At 37.5% G+C, this 19,002-nt stretch overlaps 3 protein-coding genes across 6 annotated transcripts; 1 reads left to right on the top strand and 2 right to left on the bottom strand.

The window, feature by feature from the left end:
• Positions 1 to 894: 894 nt before the first annotated feature.
• On the bottom strand, positions 895 to 6,936 carry LOC307154602 (uncharacterized protein). The gene is made up of 5 exons (XM_079864597.1): positions 6,450 to 6,936; positions 4,408 to 4,526; positions 3,282 to 3,435; positions 3,073 to 3,191; positions 895 to 2,993 (listed from the first exon to the last, which is right to left on the bottom strand). Exons 1-5 carry the CDS (start codon positions 6,754 to 6,756, stop codon positions 1,128 to 1,130), a joined length of 2,565 nt encoding a protein of 854 aa, XP_079720723.1. The 5' UTR covers positions 6,757 to 6,936; the 3' UTR covers positions 895 to 1,127.
• Positions 6,937 to 7,586: 650 nt separating this feature from the next.
• On the top strand, positions 7,587 to 11,780 carry LOC307148734 (epithelial membrane protein 1). Of its 3 annotated transcripts, none has more exons than XM_079854496.1 (5): positions 7,587 to 7,714; positions 9,140 to 9,260; positions 9,419 to 9,527; positions 9,848 to 9,988; positions 10,817 to 11,780. In XM_079854496.1, exons 2-5 carry the CDS (start codon positions 9,183 to 9,185, stop codon positions 10,975 to 10,977), a joined length of 489 nt encoding a protein of 162 aa, XP_079710622.1. In that variant the 5' UTR covers positions 7,587 to 7,714; positions 9,140 to 9,182; the 3' UTR covers positions 10,978 to 11,780. The 3 variants fall into 3 exon arrangements, with proteins under 3 accessions (XP_079710622.1, XP_079710623.1, XP_079710624.1); XM_079854497.1 differs by having other exon boundaries at positions 7,601 to 8,134; XM_079854498.1 differs by lacking the exon at positions 7,587 to 7,714 and adding an exon at positions 7,905 to 7,975.
• A 77-nt stretch (positions 11,781 to 11,857) lies between these two features.
• f8a (coagulation factor VIII associated) lies at positions 11,858 to 18,941 on the bottom strand. Of its 2 annotated transcripts, XM_079854456.1 has the most exons (12): positions 18,845 to 18,941; positions 18,467 to 18,513; positions 18,312 to 18,384; positions 17,761 to 17,920; positions 16,206 to 16,274; positions 15,961 to 16,081; positions 15,766 to 15,858; positions 13,369 to 13,433; positions 13,159 to 13,240; positions 13,022 to 13,068; positions 12,559 to 12,614; positions 11,858 to 12,450 (listed from the first exon to the last, which is right to left on the bottom strand). In XM_079854456.1, exons 1-12 carry the CDS (start codon positions 18,901 to 18,903, stop codon positions 12,369 to 12,371), a joined length of 954 nt encoding a protein of 317 aa, XP_079710582.1. In that variant the 5' UTR covers positions 18,904 to 18,941; the 3' UTR covers positions 11,858 to 12,368. The 2 variants fall into 2 exon arrangements, with proteins under 2 accessions (XP_079710582.1, XP_079710583.1); XM_079854457.1 differs by lacking the exon at positions 16,206 to 16,274 and having other exon boundaries at positions 12,082 to 12,450.
• Between the last annotated feature and the right edge of the window lie 61 nt (positions 18,942 to 19,002).

Raw genomic sequence — 19,002 nt, 5'->3', positions numbered from 1 at the left:
TCTTATCTAAAATTCGGAAAGATCCTCCGCTATACCTTTAAAGTCAGTGGTAAAATGACAGTCAATGTAAAGTTAAAAAAAAAAAAAATCTAAATTCTTACAGCATACTACTCTTAAGGATATACAATTCATGCAAAAACTATGTATTGTAAGTCCAACGCATTAAATTAATAAAAAAAAAAAAAAAAAATAAGAGTCAACAAGTAGTTTACAAAATATTTATTAAATTATCAGTAGAACAGTTTAATCAAGTGACTTCAACCCCACCATACCAATAAATTCTCTGAAAAGACAGTTTATTAAAGGGTTAGTTCACCCAAAAATGAAAATTATGTCAGTGATTACTCACCATCATGTTGTTCCAACCCCGTAAGACTTTCGTTCATCTTCGGAACACAAATTAAGATATTTTTGACTAAATCTGATAGCCAGATGACTCCTCCATAAGCTTCTATGGGATCGAAACTTGCCGGCCCAGAAAGTAAGTAAAGACAATGTTTAAAATAGTCCAAGTGACTACAGTGGCTCAACCATAAGTTTATCAAGCGATGAGAACACTTTGTGCACAAAAAAACCCAAAAATAACGACTTAAATTCAACTATTCATTTTATTCTGTGTGAGCCTCTGAGTGAGTTCACCTAGTGTAACAGCTCAACACTTCTGGGTTGCACGTCGGCTCACAATTGGCCGACGCTAGTTGTGTGTGATGCATGTGACGTACAACACAAGCGCTGCAACACTACATGAACTCACTCAGAGGCTCACACAGAAGAAAATGAAGAGTTGAAAAGTTATTTTCGTTTTTTTCTGCGCACAAAAAGTATTCTCGTCGCTTGATAAACTTATGGTTGAGTCACTGTAGTCACTTGGACTATTTTAAACATTGTCTTTACTAACTTTCTGGGTCGGCAAGTTTCGATCCCATAGAAGCCTATGGAGGAGTGATCCAGCTCTCAGATTTAGTCAAAAATATCTTAATTTGTGTTCCGAAGATGAGCGAAAGTCTTACGGGGTTGGAACAACATGAGGGTGAGTAATTACTGACAATTTACATTTTTTGGTGAACTAACCCTTTAAGACCATCTTTTCAAATACATCAACATTGTACACCATTCCAGTCCACATTTCAATTAAGAGCTTCAGCAGCTGAAGGACTGTAGAAATATGATCCAGAGTGTGATGCCTTTCCTGGCGGTTGCACTTCCAGGGAGGTAGATCTGAAGTGTGGAGACCCAAAAATGTCCTTCTCTAGACTTGCTGGTCTGTAGAACTGGTACTGTGGCAGGGTGTCATTCTGAGGCTTCTGACTGCTCTGTTCACTTTCAGAGTAGACATGGGGAATCCGTATGCTCCTTACTGAAGGGCCCTGACTGTAAGGAAGTTGAGCAACCTGAGCACCTTCCTTTACAGGAAAAAAACTAGGCATGGGCTGTGGCAAGGATATAATAGGATGATTGCCTGTAAACGTTGGGGCCTGTGGACTGGGAACTGGAGCCATGGATCGTGGCTGGAAAAATCCTTTGGGACTAGAACCCAATTGTTTTGTGGAAACATCAGCTGAAAGCTGACTGGGCAGGTATCGTGAATGACTTGAGATTTCTCTGCCAGATGTATCGACAACAGGCCTCTGATAAAGATCTAGAGACTGATCTCCACCAGTCTGATACTCAAGATACTCTGGTGTACGGCTTGAAGCTAGCACCAATGGTTTTGACTCATGAGACAGCCTTTTTACAGGAAGGTGACTGGTTGACCAAGGCTGTTGGACACGTTTTGGACGGAAAGGTCTATCATCTTGCAGAGCAGGGTAAGAGGGATAAAGACTTGCTGGAGATGGGGATGAGGGAGTTGTGGTGGAACCCTGACGGCCATAACTTCCTTGGTAAAAGTGTGGGTGGTGTTGAGAAGGCTGGAAATCTTGAGCTGTCTGGAAAAGTCGACTACCAGAATCATAGGGGTTAGAAGCCACAGCACTTGTCAGTGGCTGTTGTGAGTAAACATTCATGGGAGGAACAGCAGGGTTAGCATGTGCAGGCCAAGTAATGTCAGGCTTTTGATAACTGGGTATTTGATACTGTAAAGGTTGAGCAGGATTTGGAACAGTAGGCACAAACATCTCTGGGAGAACCGGTGGTTTTTGATTGTAAGAGCATATGAAATACCCAGGTGGAAGATGCTGTGCTAAACTGGCAAGAGAAGGATTTACTTGAAGCGGATCAGGGCTAGGAAAGTTGTAGTTCTGAGCCGACCCAAAAGGCTGATACAGGGAAGTACTAGGGACAGGAACCCTTGAAAACTGATGTTTCAGAGCAGAGGAAGGGTAAGATTGAGGAGGTGAAGCAGGTCTTTCGAATCTATAAGGATAGCCCATGTATTGAGGTTGAGAGTCAGGAGCCTTCGAGGCTGTAGCAGCGAGATCCTGTTCCATCTGCTCACGAAGGGGATGTCGATGTTCAATTTCCAGTTCAGGAATCGGTTCAGGAGTCGATTCAGGAATCGGTTCAGGAGTCGGTTCAGGAGTCGGTTCAGGAGTCGGTTCAGGAGTCGGTTCAGGAGTCGGTTCAGGAGTCGGTTCAAAAGTTGATTGATGAATCTTTACAGGAGTCGAAAACACATTTTTGCTTGTCATAGGTTTGCTGAAAAGCAGCGGCTGTTTTTGTATAGGAAGTGAAAATGGGAAGTTTACAGACAGATTAAAAGAGCCAGGCAAAGACGGTAATTTAGGCAGCCAATGACTCCTTGGGTGTAGATAGGGTGATCTAGATACATTTCTTCGCTGTTGCTCAACTGGAAATGCCTGCACCTGCTTCACAATCTGACTAGGAAATATAGTTGGTGGCTTGTGGTATACACCGAGTTGCTTTTGTGGCAGTGGTTGGGTTGTCTCAGAAAGCCCCGGGTCTTTGACTGGAAACATTGGTATTGGCTTATATGGACAGGACAGTGGCATCATCTTGCCTTTTGATTTCAAAACCAGAATGAAGTGACCATCCTGAATCACATTTAAACCAAACATCAGAAATAATTTTTCCAAATCTGTAAAATATTGCCAAAAACCCACAACAACTCACCCTGAAGTTGACACCACAGCTCATATACGGAACAGAGAAGGTGAGCTGTCCCTGGTTAGACTGCTCTCGGTGCCAACATTCAGTGGCCACATAAAGCAGAGGTGCCCATTCCCCATTTACTGTGGAAACAGGTGATATTAACATATCAGAAAGTCCACAAGTGTTAGTCACCACTGAATTTCTCTTCATTCCCATTACTCAATACTTACATGCAACTGACAATTCATCTGCTCTCCCATCACCAACAATAGTCACTTCCATGGCATTGTTCTTACAGACAACAGAGGGAGGGGTCGCACTTGCAGGACAGGGCAGAACCTGCTCTGTCCCATACCAGCTCAGAGACAATACATATTCAGTTTCCTGGAATGTTTTTGAACAAAATGAATAAAGTGAATTGTTTTAAAAGGTCATCTTATTGAGGCCCACAAATTGAGATTACATGACCAGCCAAACACCACTCACTTTACCCCCAGTAAACCCTTTTATTATTGTTGGACACGGCTGATCATGAAACCATTTGTTTGCTACATCCATAGTGATAGATGTCCAAGGGATCCTGACATAAATCGTGGAAGTGGGCCCAGGTTAAATTTGAGGTCTGGTACAAATGTGAAATACAAAAATGCATAGCCTATAATCCCATATGTGTGCACGATTAATAATTAAAAGATTGCGATCTCAATTCAAACACACATTATTTTATTTGAATTACAATGATTCTGCTATCTTTATTAAACATTTGATCACACTGGAAAATTTCACACAGCCTTATAGGTAACCGTAAGACTAACATGTATTAAAAGCCACTCAAAAACCTTCCATTTTGATTTCAAGGGGACTTTAAACCACTTCACAAACTGTTTAACTACACTGTTGCAAACATAAAAATAACGAAAGTATAAATGTTTATAGTCTGGATAAGTTGTGACAACGATCAAAGTGAGTAAGTGACCTTTAAAACCAATGTAGCCTAACTCTTCAAATAAATTGTTATGCCAGTATATGGCGACAAGCAACAGTTAAAATGTATTTGATCTATTAATGAATCATTAATTCAAGAGATTTGTTCAAAAACTCTGAACGAAATTCATTAATTTCAAACACCTTTTTTAAACTTCATTTAAATTAAATATTTTGAACATTTATAACATTAGACAATTAAAATTCAATTTAATTAAAACTGAGTGCACCTTTTTAAAACCAAAAAAAGTTGCATTTGTCTAGCAAAAAAAAGAAAAAGAAAAAAAAATACAAGAGTCTAAGCTACCAGATCTTATTGAATAAGTAACACTTATATGGTGACTGAAATGAAAAAGCAAAATGGCCGCTTACCTCTTGTTTCACATAACATGAATCATAGCTGAATACCAGGTGGACATCTGTGCGTGAAGTCCTGATGGAAACACCACAAAAAGCTGCTAACTGGTCCAAGCGGAGCAGGTCTCCAAGCGCTAACAGAAGAAAACATAGCTGCATTTTAAATATAGGACTAGTTTAGTTTAATAATTTATAAAGCACATTTAAAAACAATAGATGTTGAAACCAAAGCGCTGTAAAATATATATATATAAAAAAAAAAAATTAAAACATACATAACCAACAAAACAGGACAAATGAAAACTGTATACCCTCAATCAGAATTAAAACGAAGAATAAAAATGGGTCTTCAAAGAGGATTTAAACAAATAGAAGGGGAAGATCTTATGTGGAGAGGAAGACTATTCCAGAGCCTAGGAGCAACCACAGCAAAAGCCAGGTCACCTTTAGTTTTAATGTGAACGAGGGGAGAAATTGACTTGAAGACGTAAGAGATCTAGAAGTAGTAAAAATACACTGGAGCATGACCATGTAAATCTTTAAAAACAAAGAGCAGAAACTTAAAATCAACACGGAACTTGACCGGTAGCCAGTTTAGAGAGACGAGTACTGGCTCACGTTTTCAAGTGCCAGTCAAATCTGGCTGCCGCATTTTTCACCAATTGCAACCATTCCAGAGCTGATTTAGGAAAACCCAGATACAATGAAGCAGTTATATCATTATTTAACTGTAAAAAAATTTAAGTCCATCCAGCATTTAATGTCTTGAAAACATGCAAACGGATTAGACACAGAACGTTGCTTTTAACAGGAAAGTAAGGCTGAGTGTTATCGGCACAGATATAAGAAGTTCTGTTTCTGAATAATATGACTGAGTGGAAGCATACATAAGGCAAAGAGAGGAAGACCCAGAATAGAGCCCTGCTGAACACCATAGGAGATTTAAGCACGAGATAAGAATCATTTCCCCAAATTAACAGAAAAAGATCTGCCCTTAAGGTAAGATGCAAACCAATTCAGCACAGATCCCTGAAACCCAGCTTCAAGTCTTTGTAAAAGGATGTCATGGTCTATTGTGTCAAACACTGCACTTAAATCAAGCACGATTAAAATACAGCAAGAACCGGCAAGAGGAAGTAAAATATCACTGCAACCTTCAACAAGGCAGATTCAGTACAATGAAGTTCTCTAAAAGCAGACTGAAATGTCAAAAAATATCAAAAGTACTCAGGTAAGATGCAATCTAAGAATAGACAACTTGAAGAAATTCAAGATGGTGCTTTAACAACGGATGGACTATTGCAGGAATTCCCAATCCTGTTCCTGGTGATATAGGCCTACCAACCTGCAGAGTTCTGCTTCAGTTGTGTTTGATCAGGGTTGGAGCTGAACTTTCCAGGAAGATAGATCTCCAGGAACAGGACTGGGCACCCCTGGACTACAGCATGTTTAAAAGAGCCTGGTAGCCTACAATTCAATTTGCTAGGGAGCTATTGATAATAGCAGTAACAATTGGACTTAATGCTGGAATAACCTCTTTAAAAATATGAGAAGGCAGAACATCAGAGGGACAGAATGAGGGCTTCATATAAACAATATCAGAGCTGTGAGGGTGACAGGTTGAAAAAGAGAAAGAGCTCAGATAAAAAGCCGATTCTAGAGTATAAAAATGTTGAGATGTAGGCCAATATTAGACAGACAATACACTCAACTTCATGTAGCCTATAAAATGTTTTAACAATGGTTCACACAAATCAGTGGAAATCTCTAATGAGGCACTAGGAGTGGGATTTTTTTTTTTAACCCACTAACGTTTATTGTTCTAAAAATGACCTGCGGCCTATGCATTTTAGTGCAATTAGCAAATCATTTCAACTTCCTTAACAGCGCTAGCCTATACATTCGTTTATTATTAATGGCTAGAGACAAAATACGTTCTAAACTTCCATAAATTATTTTTATTTGCTGACATAAAAAAAAAAAAAAAAAAGTCACTTGCAATTTAGTGGTTTATGTGAAATAACAGTAAGTTTGAGGATATTCTTATTTACACTTACGTCCACGAATTCGGAGATTGACGACATCGGCTTGCTTTAGAAAAAGTTGAAAGACCCGGTCGCCGCATTCAAACTGCGGTTTAATTTGTCGTGTCTGTTTAGATGCATTCAGTCCTCCGTCTCCAACAGACTTCACACTTCTTCGCTGTTTTGAGTTTAGCCAAAACTTGAAGAAATCGCCATCTGAAATCTCGTCGTGGCCATTAGACCTTAACAGGGGGTATTCCCTCTTGGCAAATTCGTTACAGAAAACAAGCTGAAAATCGAATAAAATGCAAAGTATTAAGAGATGACTGCACGCATTCATTTCGGATAGTTGAATCTCCCGCTCTTGTGATACAATTACTTTTCATCAATTTTGATGTTTAACTCATCTTATGCTCGCACAAACAGCCTAATATGTTATAACATGCCTAAAATATGTTTACTCGAGCCTGAGAACTACTGATTATAAGTGTCGCGCTGGGAACCGGCGCTTTGAGCTGTAGCCTATGAACCACAGGTGAAGCTAATTGTCTAATGACATTCAATAATTTTTTAATATGGAGAACTACAGCCTATATTCAACGGTTGTTTATGTGATAGGCTACGATCAGAGTTATGAATTTTTTTTTTTTTTTTGAAGCTAAGTGTTAGAGATGACATGATAAACACGAAAAATTCATGAAATAAAGACGATTTTTTTTCCCGATTTTTTTTACATTTGCAATTTGCATTTATAAAAATTTATAAATGTAAATATAATTTATAAAAATATTTTTTTATTTATTTATAAAAACACTCGTGGCATTTATGAACAATACAAACTCATATTTTATAACCATTATAATTCATTTACACACAACAAAGTTGGAAAATTTACACACACACACAAAAAATGTTGGAAACAAAACTTACAACGCACAGAGAAAAAACACTGACAACTAGCCTTGATCTAACCTATTCTGCTCCGTTCAATCCGCAGTAGGTGTCGCTCCAAACCTACTTTAGATGAGTCATCAAGTACCTGCGCATCACTTTCTGCCTGCGCTACTTTATCATGATTGGAGAGATGGGGTTTGATTGGCGCTTGGTTCGCCCTATTGTTGGGTAGCCATGTGCTGCGTTTGGCCCGTGCACTGCATCCCTTTCAACCCTGCAGTTATGTGTGCGACACCGGGCGAGCGTGGAGTCTGCGGTCACCGTGCATCTCCAGAAGAGCTGAGTTAGGAGGATGCTGCGGCATGCGGATAGATCGCTGTAGCTATAGCACATCACAGCTTTAGGTAATAGGATGACGACCTCGCAAACTCTTGCAAAGAATTATTGAGCATGCGGCAAAAGTACAATTTCCAGTGCTTTTAAGGAGGCGTCTAAACATTGAGCTGTTCGGCATTTGAATAAAATATGTTGATGGCTGTTTTTACATTCAGAGAAACCAACGTTTGTGTGTCTATTACTACACATTGTGCATGAATTTCCCGTGAGCGACAATTACAGTTCTAGGATTTCGCAATCTGGATGTGGGATGCGTAATGGACTTAAAAGTAAGTCCTTGGGATGGGTGGGGTCCTCTATGCAGCAAAAGAGTGCGGGAGGGGGGCGAGACAGCGGACGAGGTGCGGGGAAGTGCGGATCCTCGGATGGTGGGTCATCAGATAGGCTACGAAAAGCAAGAAATAAATTGAGAGCTTAAAATACCCAAGGTAATGTTTTATTATCTGTACCATCGCTGTAGAATTCAGGTTGTTAAGTTAGCATTTATTGAGGCAATTAAGCATCTTAGAATTAGAATCGAAATAACACAAAGGGAAATATATTTCAGATCATTTAGAATTTGGATGAAGCTGCATCCGAAAGTATGACGTTACACGAATTGCTTCTGTGTCGCACATCTGTAATTCGCGGGAACAATCAGGATTCTATTGTATATTCGTCTAATGTATGTAGGCTAATGTAGATATGTGACAATAAATAACAGATTGTTGTGCATTGTTGATCGCATCAACGTTATTTTGAACGGGCATACAATGTGTATGAAATGAATGCATTGGCAAAAGGTCTGCTTTGAACTGTTATAGTTTTTAATTTAAATGGGATTTAACACAATATTTTCTCGTAACTTTCTTGTTGTTTGTATGAACAGCATGCATCAGCATTTTAAAGTACGTCTCAGTTCATATGTGTGACTTTAAGAAAAGGTCATTAAAGAAAACCTTCTACTCCCTCGTGACATGTAGTTTAACAGTCGTTGGAGATTTGTGCATGTAATCTTGGTGGAAACGAAGCTAGTATTCCAAAAGGAGAGGTAACCCTATAATAACAAAACAATGGTTATCTATCGCTTTGGATCATGCAGCTTTAATGTGGTGATGTCATAGGCCATCAGCATACTGGGAAAATCTGCCTGACTTAAATGCAAACACACATGGCTTTAATTGTTAGTAGCACACAAGTAAAAGTACTGTGTGAATGAAAGCATATATTCATTTTAAAAAGATCTCATCAAACCCCTCTTCCTCCTCCGTTCAACACCAGTGCATAGGACACAGTTAAACACTTCGCATACATTCTTACAACTTTTTCATTTCAAACGTGGCAATTCTCATTCAGTCATCATAAGATGGAGGCTAAATCGCACTGGACCTTTCGATGTGGAGTATTTCTTAAACACAAGATGTCATGTCTTATAATATTTCCCTCCCTTTCAGCGGGATATTGTTCCACCCTGTTTCCTCCTCTCATCCTCTGAATATGTTGAAGGCCTTGGCTGGAATCTGTTTGCTTCATCTGACTACAATATTCATCCTCTTTTGGGCAACTATAGATGATGTAAGTTAATATTTTTCCTCTTTTATGTGGATATGTAATGAAATGTAAATATGTTTGCATTGTAAGTGTTTGTATTGTCACTAGTAGTCAATCATTTTCAGTAACTATATTGTTATTTGCTTGTAGCTAATGGTAGTTTTTTTATTGTATTTTCCCAGGCATGGTGGTTCACAAGGACCCTTTATACAGACCTGTGGGGCAGATGGGTGATGGAGAACAATGATGATGTCTGGGTGTACATGGATATACCGACCTCATACAGGAAAGGTATGACAAATAATTTGATTTTTTTAACTTTTACACTTTTAAAAACAAAGGTTCAAATACTGGGTTTACTGTCATTTCCATAGAAGGACTATTTTGGGTTTCCCAAGGAACCTTTCAGCAAGCCATTTTTTTTTTAGTGTGAAAAACATTTTAATCACCTGAAGAACTCTTTTACCAATATAAAGTACATTTTGTGCAACGGAGAAGTTCCTGGATGGTTAATTTTCTTCATGGAACCATAGATTCCAATAAAGAACCCTGATTTTTAAGAGTGTACAGACTGGGACACTCACTGACGTCCCTTCAATCCCTCCTTCTAGACTATCTGCAGGCGGTTCAGGCGTTTGCAGTGCTGTCCTGCCTGTTTGCTGTGTTATCTCTGTGCGTGTTCATATTCCAACTCTTAACTCTGGGTAAAGGAAAACGGTTCACCATCTCTGGTGTTGTACAGCTCATCTCCTGTAAGTCCCTGCTTCTGAAAATCTGCAACACAATTTGTAACAATTTTCTTTTTGGCTAATCGGTGGCTAATTCACTCAATCTCATTCATAAATTTTCGTAAAATCTCCTTACGCCCCTGTGACGGGTATGTTTAGGGGTGGAGTTAGGGTGAACCTTCATGCTTACTTTTTTCTAATAATTGTACAAATTCATACAAAATCGCCACCTCATAACATAAATTAAGGCGTCATTGAGATGCGTTTGTATGTTTATAAGCGATCGACCAATATGGATTTTTTGATGACTGATGCTGATATCTTAGAGAGTAGGGTGGCCAATATATTTTATATCACTCACTTTAATTTAAACAACACATGCATAACAGTTGCTGCAATAAAATGTATATTTATTTTAAGTATTTACTAAATTAGAAATAATTAATTGGAAGATATATAAATATGCAAATAAAAAACTAAATCTGTAAAAAAAAGTATTATACTTTAGGAGTATTATAGCGTTTACTTTTCTATGACGAATAGAAAGGTAAACGCCATAATACTTTATTTATATACTGTTTGCGTTTTTCAATGTCTAATATTGTCAATTTGTTTAGATAAAACTGTTAAACAAAGACAGTAAAGTAAGATGGAGAATAAGTTCTAATCACTGTCAAAATAAAAGTCCCAGCACTGTCAAAATAACAGTTCGCTTCTGACACTTATCGGACAAACTGGTCGACCACTAGTGTGGATTGTTGTCTCAAAATTTGTACATGTATAAAAAAAACATACAGGTTGTACAGACATTCATTTTTGTTGTACATTTATATGTTTCTCTTGCACCCCTAGGTTTCTGCATAATGGTGGCTCTGTCAGTCTACACCGATCACTTTCACAGAGGTGAGAAGGGTGGCTGGTATGGCTGGTCCTACATCATGGCCTGGTTTGGATGGCTGCTGACCCTCTTTACGGGAATTATGTACATCGTCCTGCGCAAGAGAGTGGATTAAACTTTAGCCCTCGCTCTCAGTGCTAATGTACAGCCTTGGATATCCCTTTCTTTTGTCATGCTAACTTTAATGTGGAGTTTGACTAACTATACTACTTCAAAGTGTAGGTGCAATACCTGAAAATGAATGAGTTGTCTTGAATACAGGCCTATGATGGAAATGTAGAAATGTGCACTGCAAATCATAGCATCAGCAGTTCATTTAAACGTTTGAGCAAGTTTTAAATAGGTGAAAGCCTTGACTCAGCATTTTTATTTTGAGTAATGCTATAGATTGGTTTGATTGGTAGTCTTCCTACTTCCACAAAGCACTGAGGGCAGTTAGAGGGTCTGAACAAACTTTATTGCAGGGGTTAGTGTGTAAAGATGGCAAAGTAAATACAGTATATACAAGAATGAATTGTACAAAATGTATTTATAACATGTATAAAGAAAAAAAAACTAAGTTGTACATATAAAGTACATATAGAAAAATGTTATAAAGTGTAGTTTTAAACATCACTTGCACTTTAAGAACTAGCTTTGTCTCAAACCGGTTTATTTAATTAAAATTTTTTTTTTTTTTTAATTTATGTTGTTGATTGCAATAGCACAGGATAGTCTCTACTGTAGGTCAAGATAAGGGTCAAATCTTTGTTACTGCTATACATTATGGTGCTGCTCAGTTTGTGATCATTCACTTGGTCATGTAGACTTTTTGTAATTTGATTGTACAAACACTCTGCCATCATATTTCCTGAACTATTTCTGTTGTTTTCTTGATAATGACATCATGGGTGTCAACTATTTTGATTAGCATGATTGATTGTTCATGTGGTCAGATGATCACCCTGTAAGATTCTAATTCTAGAGCACAGAATACTCCAAAAGAACTTTCAGAATGCTTTTCTTTTCAAAATGTACTATTTTTATGGGAGTAATTATTCAACATCCTCTCAAGGAAGAAGCTCATTATCCGAGTTATGCAGTTTCTGCTTTGCTTGGTTTCAGTCAGTTCTAGATGTATTTTTATTTTGCAGATTGGATTTTATTTTTTCATTGCAAAGCCAAACAGTGTAAACCAGGGAGGACATTAATTTTAGTAAATCACACAAATAAAAACCTTGCCATAAGAATCTCTTTTCAATTTTTATTATTTACAACATCAATATTTAACAGCTTTAAGCATTTTTTTAAACACAATATCATAATATGAAAATGGAGGATAAGAAGCATGTTTGTATAAGAGACATTGAAACCTGATGTCAATTGAGAAATGATAAGCTTTCTCACATGTGATTGTACAGTTCTACTAGGTCCAGTGACCTTCTACAGTCCTCATGCAAAATGCACCAGGCACTGGCATAGGAATGTTCCAATAAGAAGTGTTTTGTGGGGGTGTATGGCGCCGAATCATATGCCCTGACCGGAGGGTGTAATTCGCTCCTGAACCACTAAGTGGAGGAGATGATTCTGTTCTGCCGAAAGGAGAGGCCTGTTGTGAGACAAGAGCAAGGTGATTCAAAATGGTTATCTAACTGCAAAGGCTTAAATATAATATGGATAAATGCCTAGTATGAGGTGGGAAATACAGAAAGCTTACCATAGTTCTGTCTGGAGAGCTTTGAGAGATTCTGTATCCTTTTCCTGACATGCCATCTGTAAACAGGCCAGTAAAAGAAATACAGAACAAACAGTAATATTGTGAAATATTATTAGAACTGTAATATATTTTAAAATGTAACATATTCCTGTGATGGCAAAGCCTAATTTTCAGCATCATTACTCCAGTCTTCAGTGTCACATGATCCTTCAGAAATCATTCTAATATGCTGAACTGGTACCGAATAAAACTATTCCTTTTTTAAAAAAATGACTGACACAAAACTTTTGAATGGTAGTTTATGTTGCATATTTAGTAAGTATAATTATTCCTTATTTAATGCCATACCACATATTTCCAGGTTTAAACTGGATTTTGAATGCAGATTAAATGTGATCTCAGAGCGTTGGACACTGTATGTTTTAACGACCTAATTTTACATAAATAGATTTTAAATACATACCACAACTGACTGTAGGAGAAGGAACACGTTTTCTGGAAGGAAGTTTACTAGAGGACAGAAGGTGTAACAACAGTTTATACAGAATAGCAACCAAATAAAACACTGTGCCTGGTTCTCTATTATTTCGAAAGTTTTACCCTGACTGTGTGAGTCAAAGGATTCCCAGGCGTATCGCTCTAGTGTCTGAGCGTGTTCGGGTAGCAGCTTTTGAGGGGGAGGCTAAAACACAGACACAAACATATAGTATGCTTATTGAGATAGTAAATAAACCCACTTATGGTATAGGTCTGATTTATTCATATTTTGTCCAACGTGTGAGGTGAGCTTATTTAAAATATTTACTTTACCTCAAGCAGCATTAACAGCAATACCCTGGAGATTTCACACTTTGCTATGATATCCATAAATGCACCTGGAATTAAGACAAACACAACTGAAGCATGAATCTTTAGCATTTACAGCACATTTAATTTCCCTGCCATTATTATTAGCTGATGTCCACACAAAATTAAAAGGACTGCTGACTCAGTAAAACCGCAAAACAGATTCTTGATGAGCATGAATATCAGTCACAAAACATATGACTGCTGCTTATAAATATGTGATCAGCAAATCTGGTGAAAGTCCCTAAAATATGGCCACCGAGCCTCATACTAGGCCTGTCATGATCATGAATTGTGTGCTATCATTTCAAATTTTTCAAATATTTTTGAACATTTATAACACAGATTTTTGTGAAGTTAAAAAGGTCTGCAAAGTTTTAAAATGAAAGTGCATGACAAATAAAGTTGTCGTCTCCGAATAGATTCTGAACTGCTGAAACGCATTGTCAGCAATTCCATCTCACTTCCTGTTACCGACATGACAACGTAACACATTTTCAAAATGCCTGTCTATGGTATTCATTGGCTGCCCGCAAATGACATCTACTTTGACCCTCAAACACTGTAGTTGTAGCTGAGACTGGAACAGTTTGGTTCATGTTGTCAACATGTCGAGAAGACGCTGTTTTTAGCGCTGTGAATCCACTTTGCATTCACTTCAAATGGATGAGGACTCGCACTGGAATTGATACGGATAAACCGACGCCAGTGCTGAGGAAGCTCTCCGGGGCTGAATATCAGATATGGTAACTGCCGTTTCATTTCCGTCATAAGCGGTAGACCAATCACAACAGACCAATCTCTGACCAATCGGAGCAGAGTAGCTCGTGGAAAGGAGGGGTTTAGAGAGACTGAATCTTCAAACAAACAATTTTCAGACTCTTTGAGAAATGAGGTGACGTGCAATGGATATTTTGAGAAAATGAAAGTGTTTTTTGACCTTGGATGCATGTGAACCTATTGTAGTAGACCTCCAAAACAAAATTAGGAACATTTAAATGTCCCGTATTATGCAAAATTCACTTTTGCATGCTGTTTGGACATAAATGTGTGTTGGCAGTGTGTACACAACCAGCCAATAGTGCTAAAAATCCACTCACTCCTTTTTTATTAATCCCCATAAATAATCAGCAGTGTCTCCCAACGACCTGTTTTCAGAATGCTGTTTTAGTGACGTCACTAAGCACAGGCCCCGCCCACGAGTGTTGACAGACACTGCCGTTCTAACATAGACCCGCCCTGATCGAGTTCACAGCTGCTGCACTGACGAGAACGCTTGTGACTCCCAAGCGTTGTACGTGTTGTGTGGCTGGATGTATTAATCCACATAGCGCTCTCTATTTACTCCCGAAATCTGAGGCAGCCGCCGAAGACGAGGTGGAATTATTTTGTTTTTAAAGAAAATGCTCCCTCAACTCTACCGAAATTCGTTTATGTACTTGCGCACTTCTTATAACTTACTGTGTTTACTCAGCTCTTATGGTGATTTTCTGAAGTAAAACTGACGCTTCATCTTTTGTGTGATGTACAATAAACTTTATTAAACTCATCAGTATATGTTTGATCATCATTCGGACCTGGTCCGAAACAGCAGACTTGTAGGCTATTAATAGTGGATACATACAAGCAGATGACAAATATGTTATAACCGTAATTAAACTACTAAACTATACCTGTTTCATCTCTATACAGCACTCTGACTCTGTAGGCATTATTGTCCGACTCGAAATGAACACCGTTACTGAGAGTTTCTGATATTATCATCATTCCGTGAGCTGAAATTGTCCTGAGAGACTGAGCATGAGCTCATGAAGCTCCGCCCCCTGTGTCGTGCAGCAGCACCTCATTTGCATTTAAAGGGCACACACTAAAACAGCGCGTTTTTCCTGAGCCCCCAAAAATGACAATTTAAACATGCTGTAAAAAATGATCTGTTGGGTATTTTGAGATAAAACTTCACATACACACTCTGGGGACATCAGAGACTTATTTTACATCTTGTGAAAAGGGGCATAATACGGGACCTTTAAAATAGCATAATAGGGGCACTTTAATTCTGATTAGGTCATGTGACTTACAGTATAAGCCTAATACGTTATGTTTTTACTCGGAATTGTTTATAATATAATAATAAAAATAATTTAAAAAGGCAACAGAGTTTTTTTTTAATTTGTTGGCAAAATGCAATTGAAATGTAAACTGCAAAATTATTACGGTTATCTCAAATAATTGCGATTATGTCGAAAAACCACGATTAGATGAGGAATCAATAATCGTAACTGGCTTACCTCACACACCTAGATTTCAAAACTAATATTGATTGTATTTATTGAATGTAGTGAAAGTGCATCATATTCATACCGACAGGGGTGTTGGTGCCGGGGAGCTGTAGCCCTCTCTCCTGACACATGTGCTGCATCTCTGAGAGCACAGCAAGAGCACCATCATAATCACCTGCCGATCAAACATCACATCACTGCTCTGACAACCACAGAACCACATCTGAAACTCAACGCATGAAATGAATCAGGAAAACGCTCCTCTGTTTGAACTCACGGGTCAGTATTTTGCAGGAGGCCATTTCCCACAGTGATAGCAGGGCTTCAATTGGAGTCTGAATCTGCAGTTCTGCGGCTCTCTGGAAATGAACTATCGCCTCCCCCGGTCTATTCATCTCCTACACACAAATATATAAACAGGACCACATCATGCCGAGGCACTGTGGAAGAAGGTCGATATGCGTTTTAAATTCATTTATTAAGAGAAAGACTCCCCATGAATTACAATGATTAATGTCTCACCTTCAGAGCATTGCCAAGCTCCAGTGAGAGACTGGCCGCCATAACAGGCTGATTCATCTCAATATAGACCTAAACAATATATAAGTACATATTTGCAGTATGACATCTAAATAAACACAAAATCTGCATGTGATTGCAAGATTTTAGGCTTTTTACTATATGAATCCAGCAGTACTCTTCAAATGACTACAATACATTTTTAAGAGCATTTTAACATGAAGCATGTGAAATAGCAGCTAGCAGCAAGCGGAAATTAGCTGAAACCGTTTCATTTTGGAGTGAACTATTACTTTAGTAACAAATGTTGCTTTGCTTTGTAGTGGTTTACTCTCATCCTCTCTTCTTCTAACTGTGAGCGAGGCGGTAATAGTAAGTGAATGAGGGACTGATGTTCTTTCAGGGCAAAGTTATTATAGTTAACTAAAACTAAAAACATAAATAAATTGTTAGTTGAAATAAAATAAAGTTTAAAAAAACCTGAGTACGTTTACACGACAATAATGTACTAAAAACGGAAACGTTTTTCCTTCGCGGTTTTTCACGTACAGACGTCAACGTTGTCAAAACGATCCAAGTTCACACGGATCCGCTAAAACGACTAAAATCGCTGTATTCTGCTGAGAGGCCAGTAGTTGGCGCTGTCACTTTGTAAAGAAACACTACGCGCCTATAGACTGAACACATAATATGCATGAGTATGACGTTCTCACACATGCACTTTGAAACCCATTTTCAAAAGTCTGTGTTTTCAGGCCCCCAAAACGCCGTTGTCGTGTAAATGAACAGCCAAAATGCATAAAATGTTTTTCATTTTTAGTTGAAAACATTTTATTTCAGCTAGTTCCCATGAAAACATTTAAATTTAGTTTCACTTTGATGTACTAAAATTAGGGCTGTCAAAAGATTAATCGCGATTAATCGCATCCAAAATAAAAGTTTGTGTTTACATAATATATGTGTGTGTACTGTGTATAATTATTTTCTATATATAAATACCCACACATGCTTGTATATATTTAAGAAAAAAATTGATTTTTGTATAATTTATATATAAAAAAATTATATTTATATATAATATAAATTATATATAAATATATACAGTATATGTATGCAAATATTTCTTAAATATTTACAAGCATTTATATATACAAAATAATAATACACAGTACACACACATATATTATGCAAACACAAACTTTTATTTTGGATGCGATTAATCGCGATTAATCTTTTGACAGCCCTAACTAAAATAAATAAAACTGAAATAAAAATGTAGAAGAACTATATTAAAAGTTTTTTTTTTTTTTTTATAAAATAAAAGCTAATACCTCAATGATACTAAAATAAAACTATGGCAAGCTAAGCAGGAGCAACATTGTTTTATTTGTACTGAAAACATAAAAAGACACTTACAATGTAAATTATGTTTTTGATTCTATTTAAAACGGCATATTCAAATCTGAGCCCAACTTTCCGCAAATGAATAACCTTTGTTTATATATGCTTATCTGCATGAGTTTAAGTAACTATTAATACTTTTGATTGAGATAAATACCTTAATGGCAAAACTATAGCAGTTCATTGCTGCCTGCATATTCTCATCGAAGCCGGGAGCCATCAGCGCTTTAGTCTCCTGTTCCGAGGCCAGAAAGAGTCGGGCTGCCTCAGTCAGAGCCAGGGCTTCTCCTGGAGCGTTGAACAGAGTCTGCTCACAGCTACGAAGACAGAAACATTTCAGCATGTTCTCTAGACAAGAGCAAGAGCTTTCAATCTTTTAGCCACCAAGGACCCCCAAGTATTATCAGCCTCATGCGAGGGACCCCAATTCTACAATTAAAAAAACCAACAAAAAAAAAAAACCAGCAATATTATTTTTATGTATAAAGACCCAATTTACACAATTAAAATTATATTAATTGTGTCAAATATTATTTGGAAATCTATAAAACTGTACTGTTAGATGTATTCGTTTTTTTTATTTATTTAGTTAAATCAACATTTTGATTCATTTAAATTATTTTACTATTATTATTTGAATCCATGTACATTTATTCTATGATATTTAATTTATTGTAAATCACAAGCATTAATGAATGGATCACTTACCGGGCCATGGCGAGATTACAGAAGGCAGCATACTGAGGACAGTCCTGCTGTTTCAGCTCTTTGGCCAGCTGACCTGAGGAAAGATGTCATTCAATCATAAACAGTGACTAGCACTGCTACACATTATCTGAGCAGTCTTCTGATACAGTACTCACCAAACTGTTCACTTGCTTCAGCAACATTAGGCTTCCGTAGAAAACGTCTGTGATTTAAAGAAGAGCGAAATATTAAAACGCCACTAAATGAGATTAAATTGATAGGCTGGACGTTATGCGAAGAAGCTGGCATGAAAATAAACATCTAAAAGATGTGATCATCACCTGTTTATACATAAATCGTACATTAATGGGATAATTTCATTTCGTATCTCTTTACATTTAAGTTAGTTAGCAACGTGCTAGTGTGGGTTGTGTAGTGCTGTCATGACATTCTTTGGTCACGCTCAATATTGTACACAACATTGATTTTCAACCAGAGATAACATTGAAAATATTATTTTATTAGTAATATAAATCTTTTATTGTAGCTCTTACTTTTTCAGTTTATTTGACACTGCCCGGTAGCGCACCAGAAAATCTCCCTCGGCTGCCATTGTTGACACTTAAGAAGGAGGGACAAACACACAGGAAGTTCCAGTTCGAGAGTTCCCATTGGTTGCACACATCTGAAGCTGTCTTTTGATTGGTTTTCA

This window comes from Squalius cephalus (genome assembly GCF_949319135.1).
Source record: "Squalius cephalus genome assembly, chromosome: 2".
Taxonomy (NCBI): domain Eukaryota; kingdom Metazoa; phylum Chordata; class Actinopteri; order Cypriniformes; family Leuciscidae; genus Squalius; species Squalius cephalus.
This window is presented reverse-complemented; position numbering and strand designations above follow the sequence as displayed.

Excerpts from the sequence above, each read along its gene's own strand:
- LOC307154602 (XM_079864597.1), bottom strand. The coding sequence starts at position 6,756 with ATGAATGCGTGCAGTCATCTCTTAATACTTTGCATTTTATTCGATTTT. Across the intron at positions 3,436-4,407 it reads CATGTTATGTGAAACAAGAG|GAAACTGAATATGTATTGTC; the intron begins GTAAGCGGCCAT and ends AAAACATTCCAG. Across the intron at positions 2,994-3,072 it reads GCTGTGGTGTCAACTTCAGG|GATGGTCACTTCATTCTGGT; the intron begins GTGAGTTGTTGT and ends AATGTGATTCAG.
- LOC307148734 (XM_079854496.1), top strand. The coding sequence starts at position 9,183 with ATGTTGAAGGCCTTGGCTGGAATCTGTTTGCTTCATCTGACTACAATA. Across the intron at positions 9,528-9,847 it reads ACCGACCTCATACAGGAAAG|ACTATCTGCAGGCGGTTCAG; the intron begins GTATGACAAATA and ends CCCTCCTTCTAG. Across the intron at positions 9,989-10,816 it reads TGTTGTACAGCTCATCTCCT|GTTTCTGCATAATGGTGGCT; the intron begins GTAAGTCCCTGC and ends TTGCACCCCTAG.
- f8a (XM_079854456.1), bottom strand. The coding sequence starts at position 18,903 with ATGGCAGCCGAGGGAGATTTTCTGGTGCGCTACCGGGCAGTGTCAAAT. Across the intron at positions 18,385-18,466 it reads TGAAGCAAGTGAACAGTTTG|GTCAGCTGGCCAAAGAGCTG; the intron begins GTGAGTACTGTA and ends ATCTTTCCTCAG. Across the intron at positions 16,275-17,760 it reads GCTATAGTTTTGCCATTAAG|GTCTATATTGAGATGAATCA; the intron begins GTATTTATCTCA and ends TATATTGTTTAG.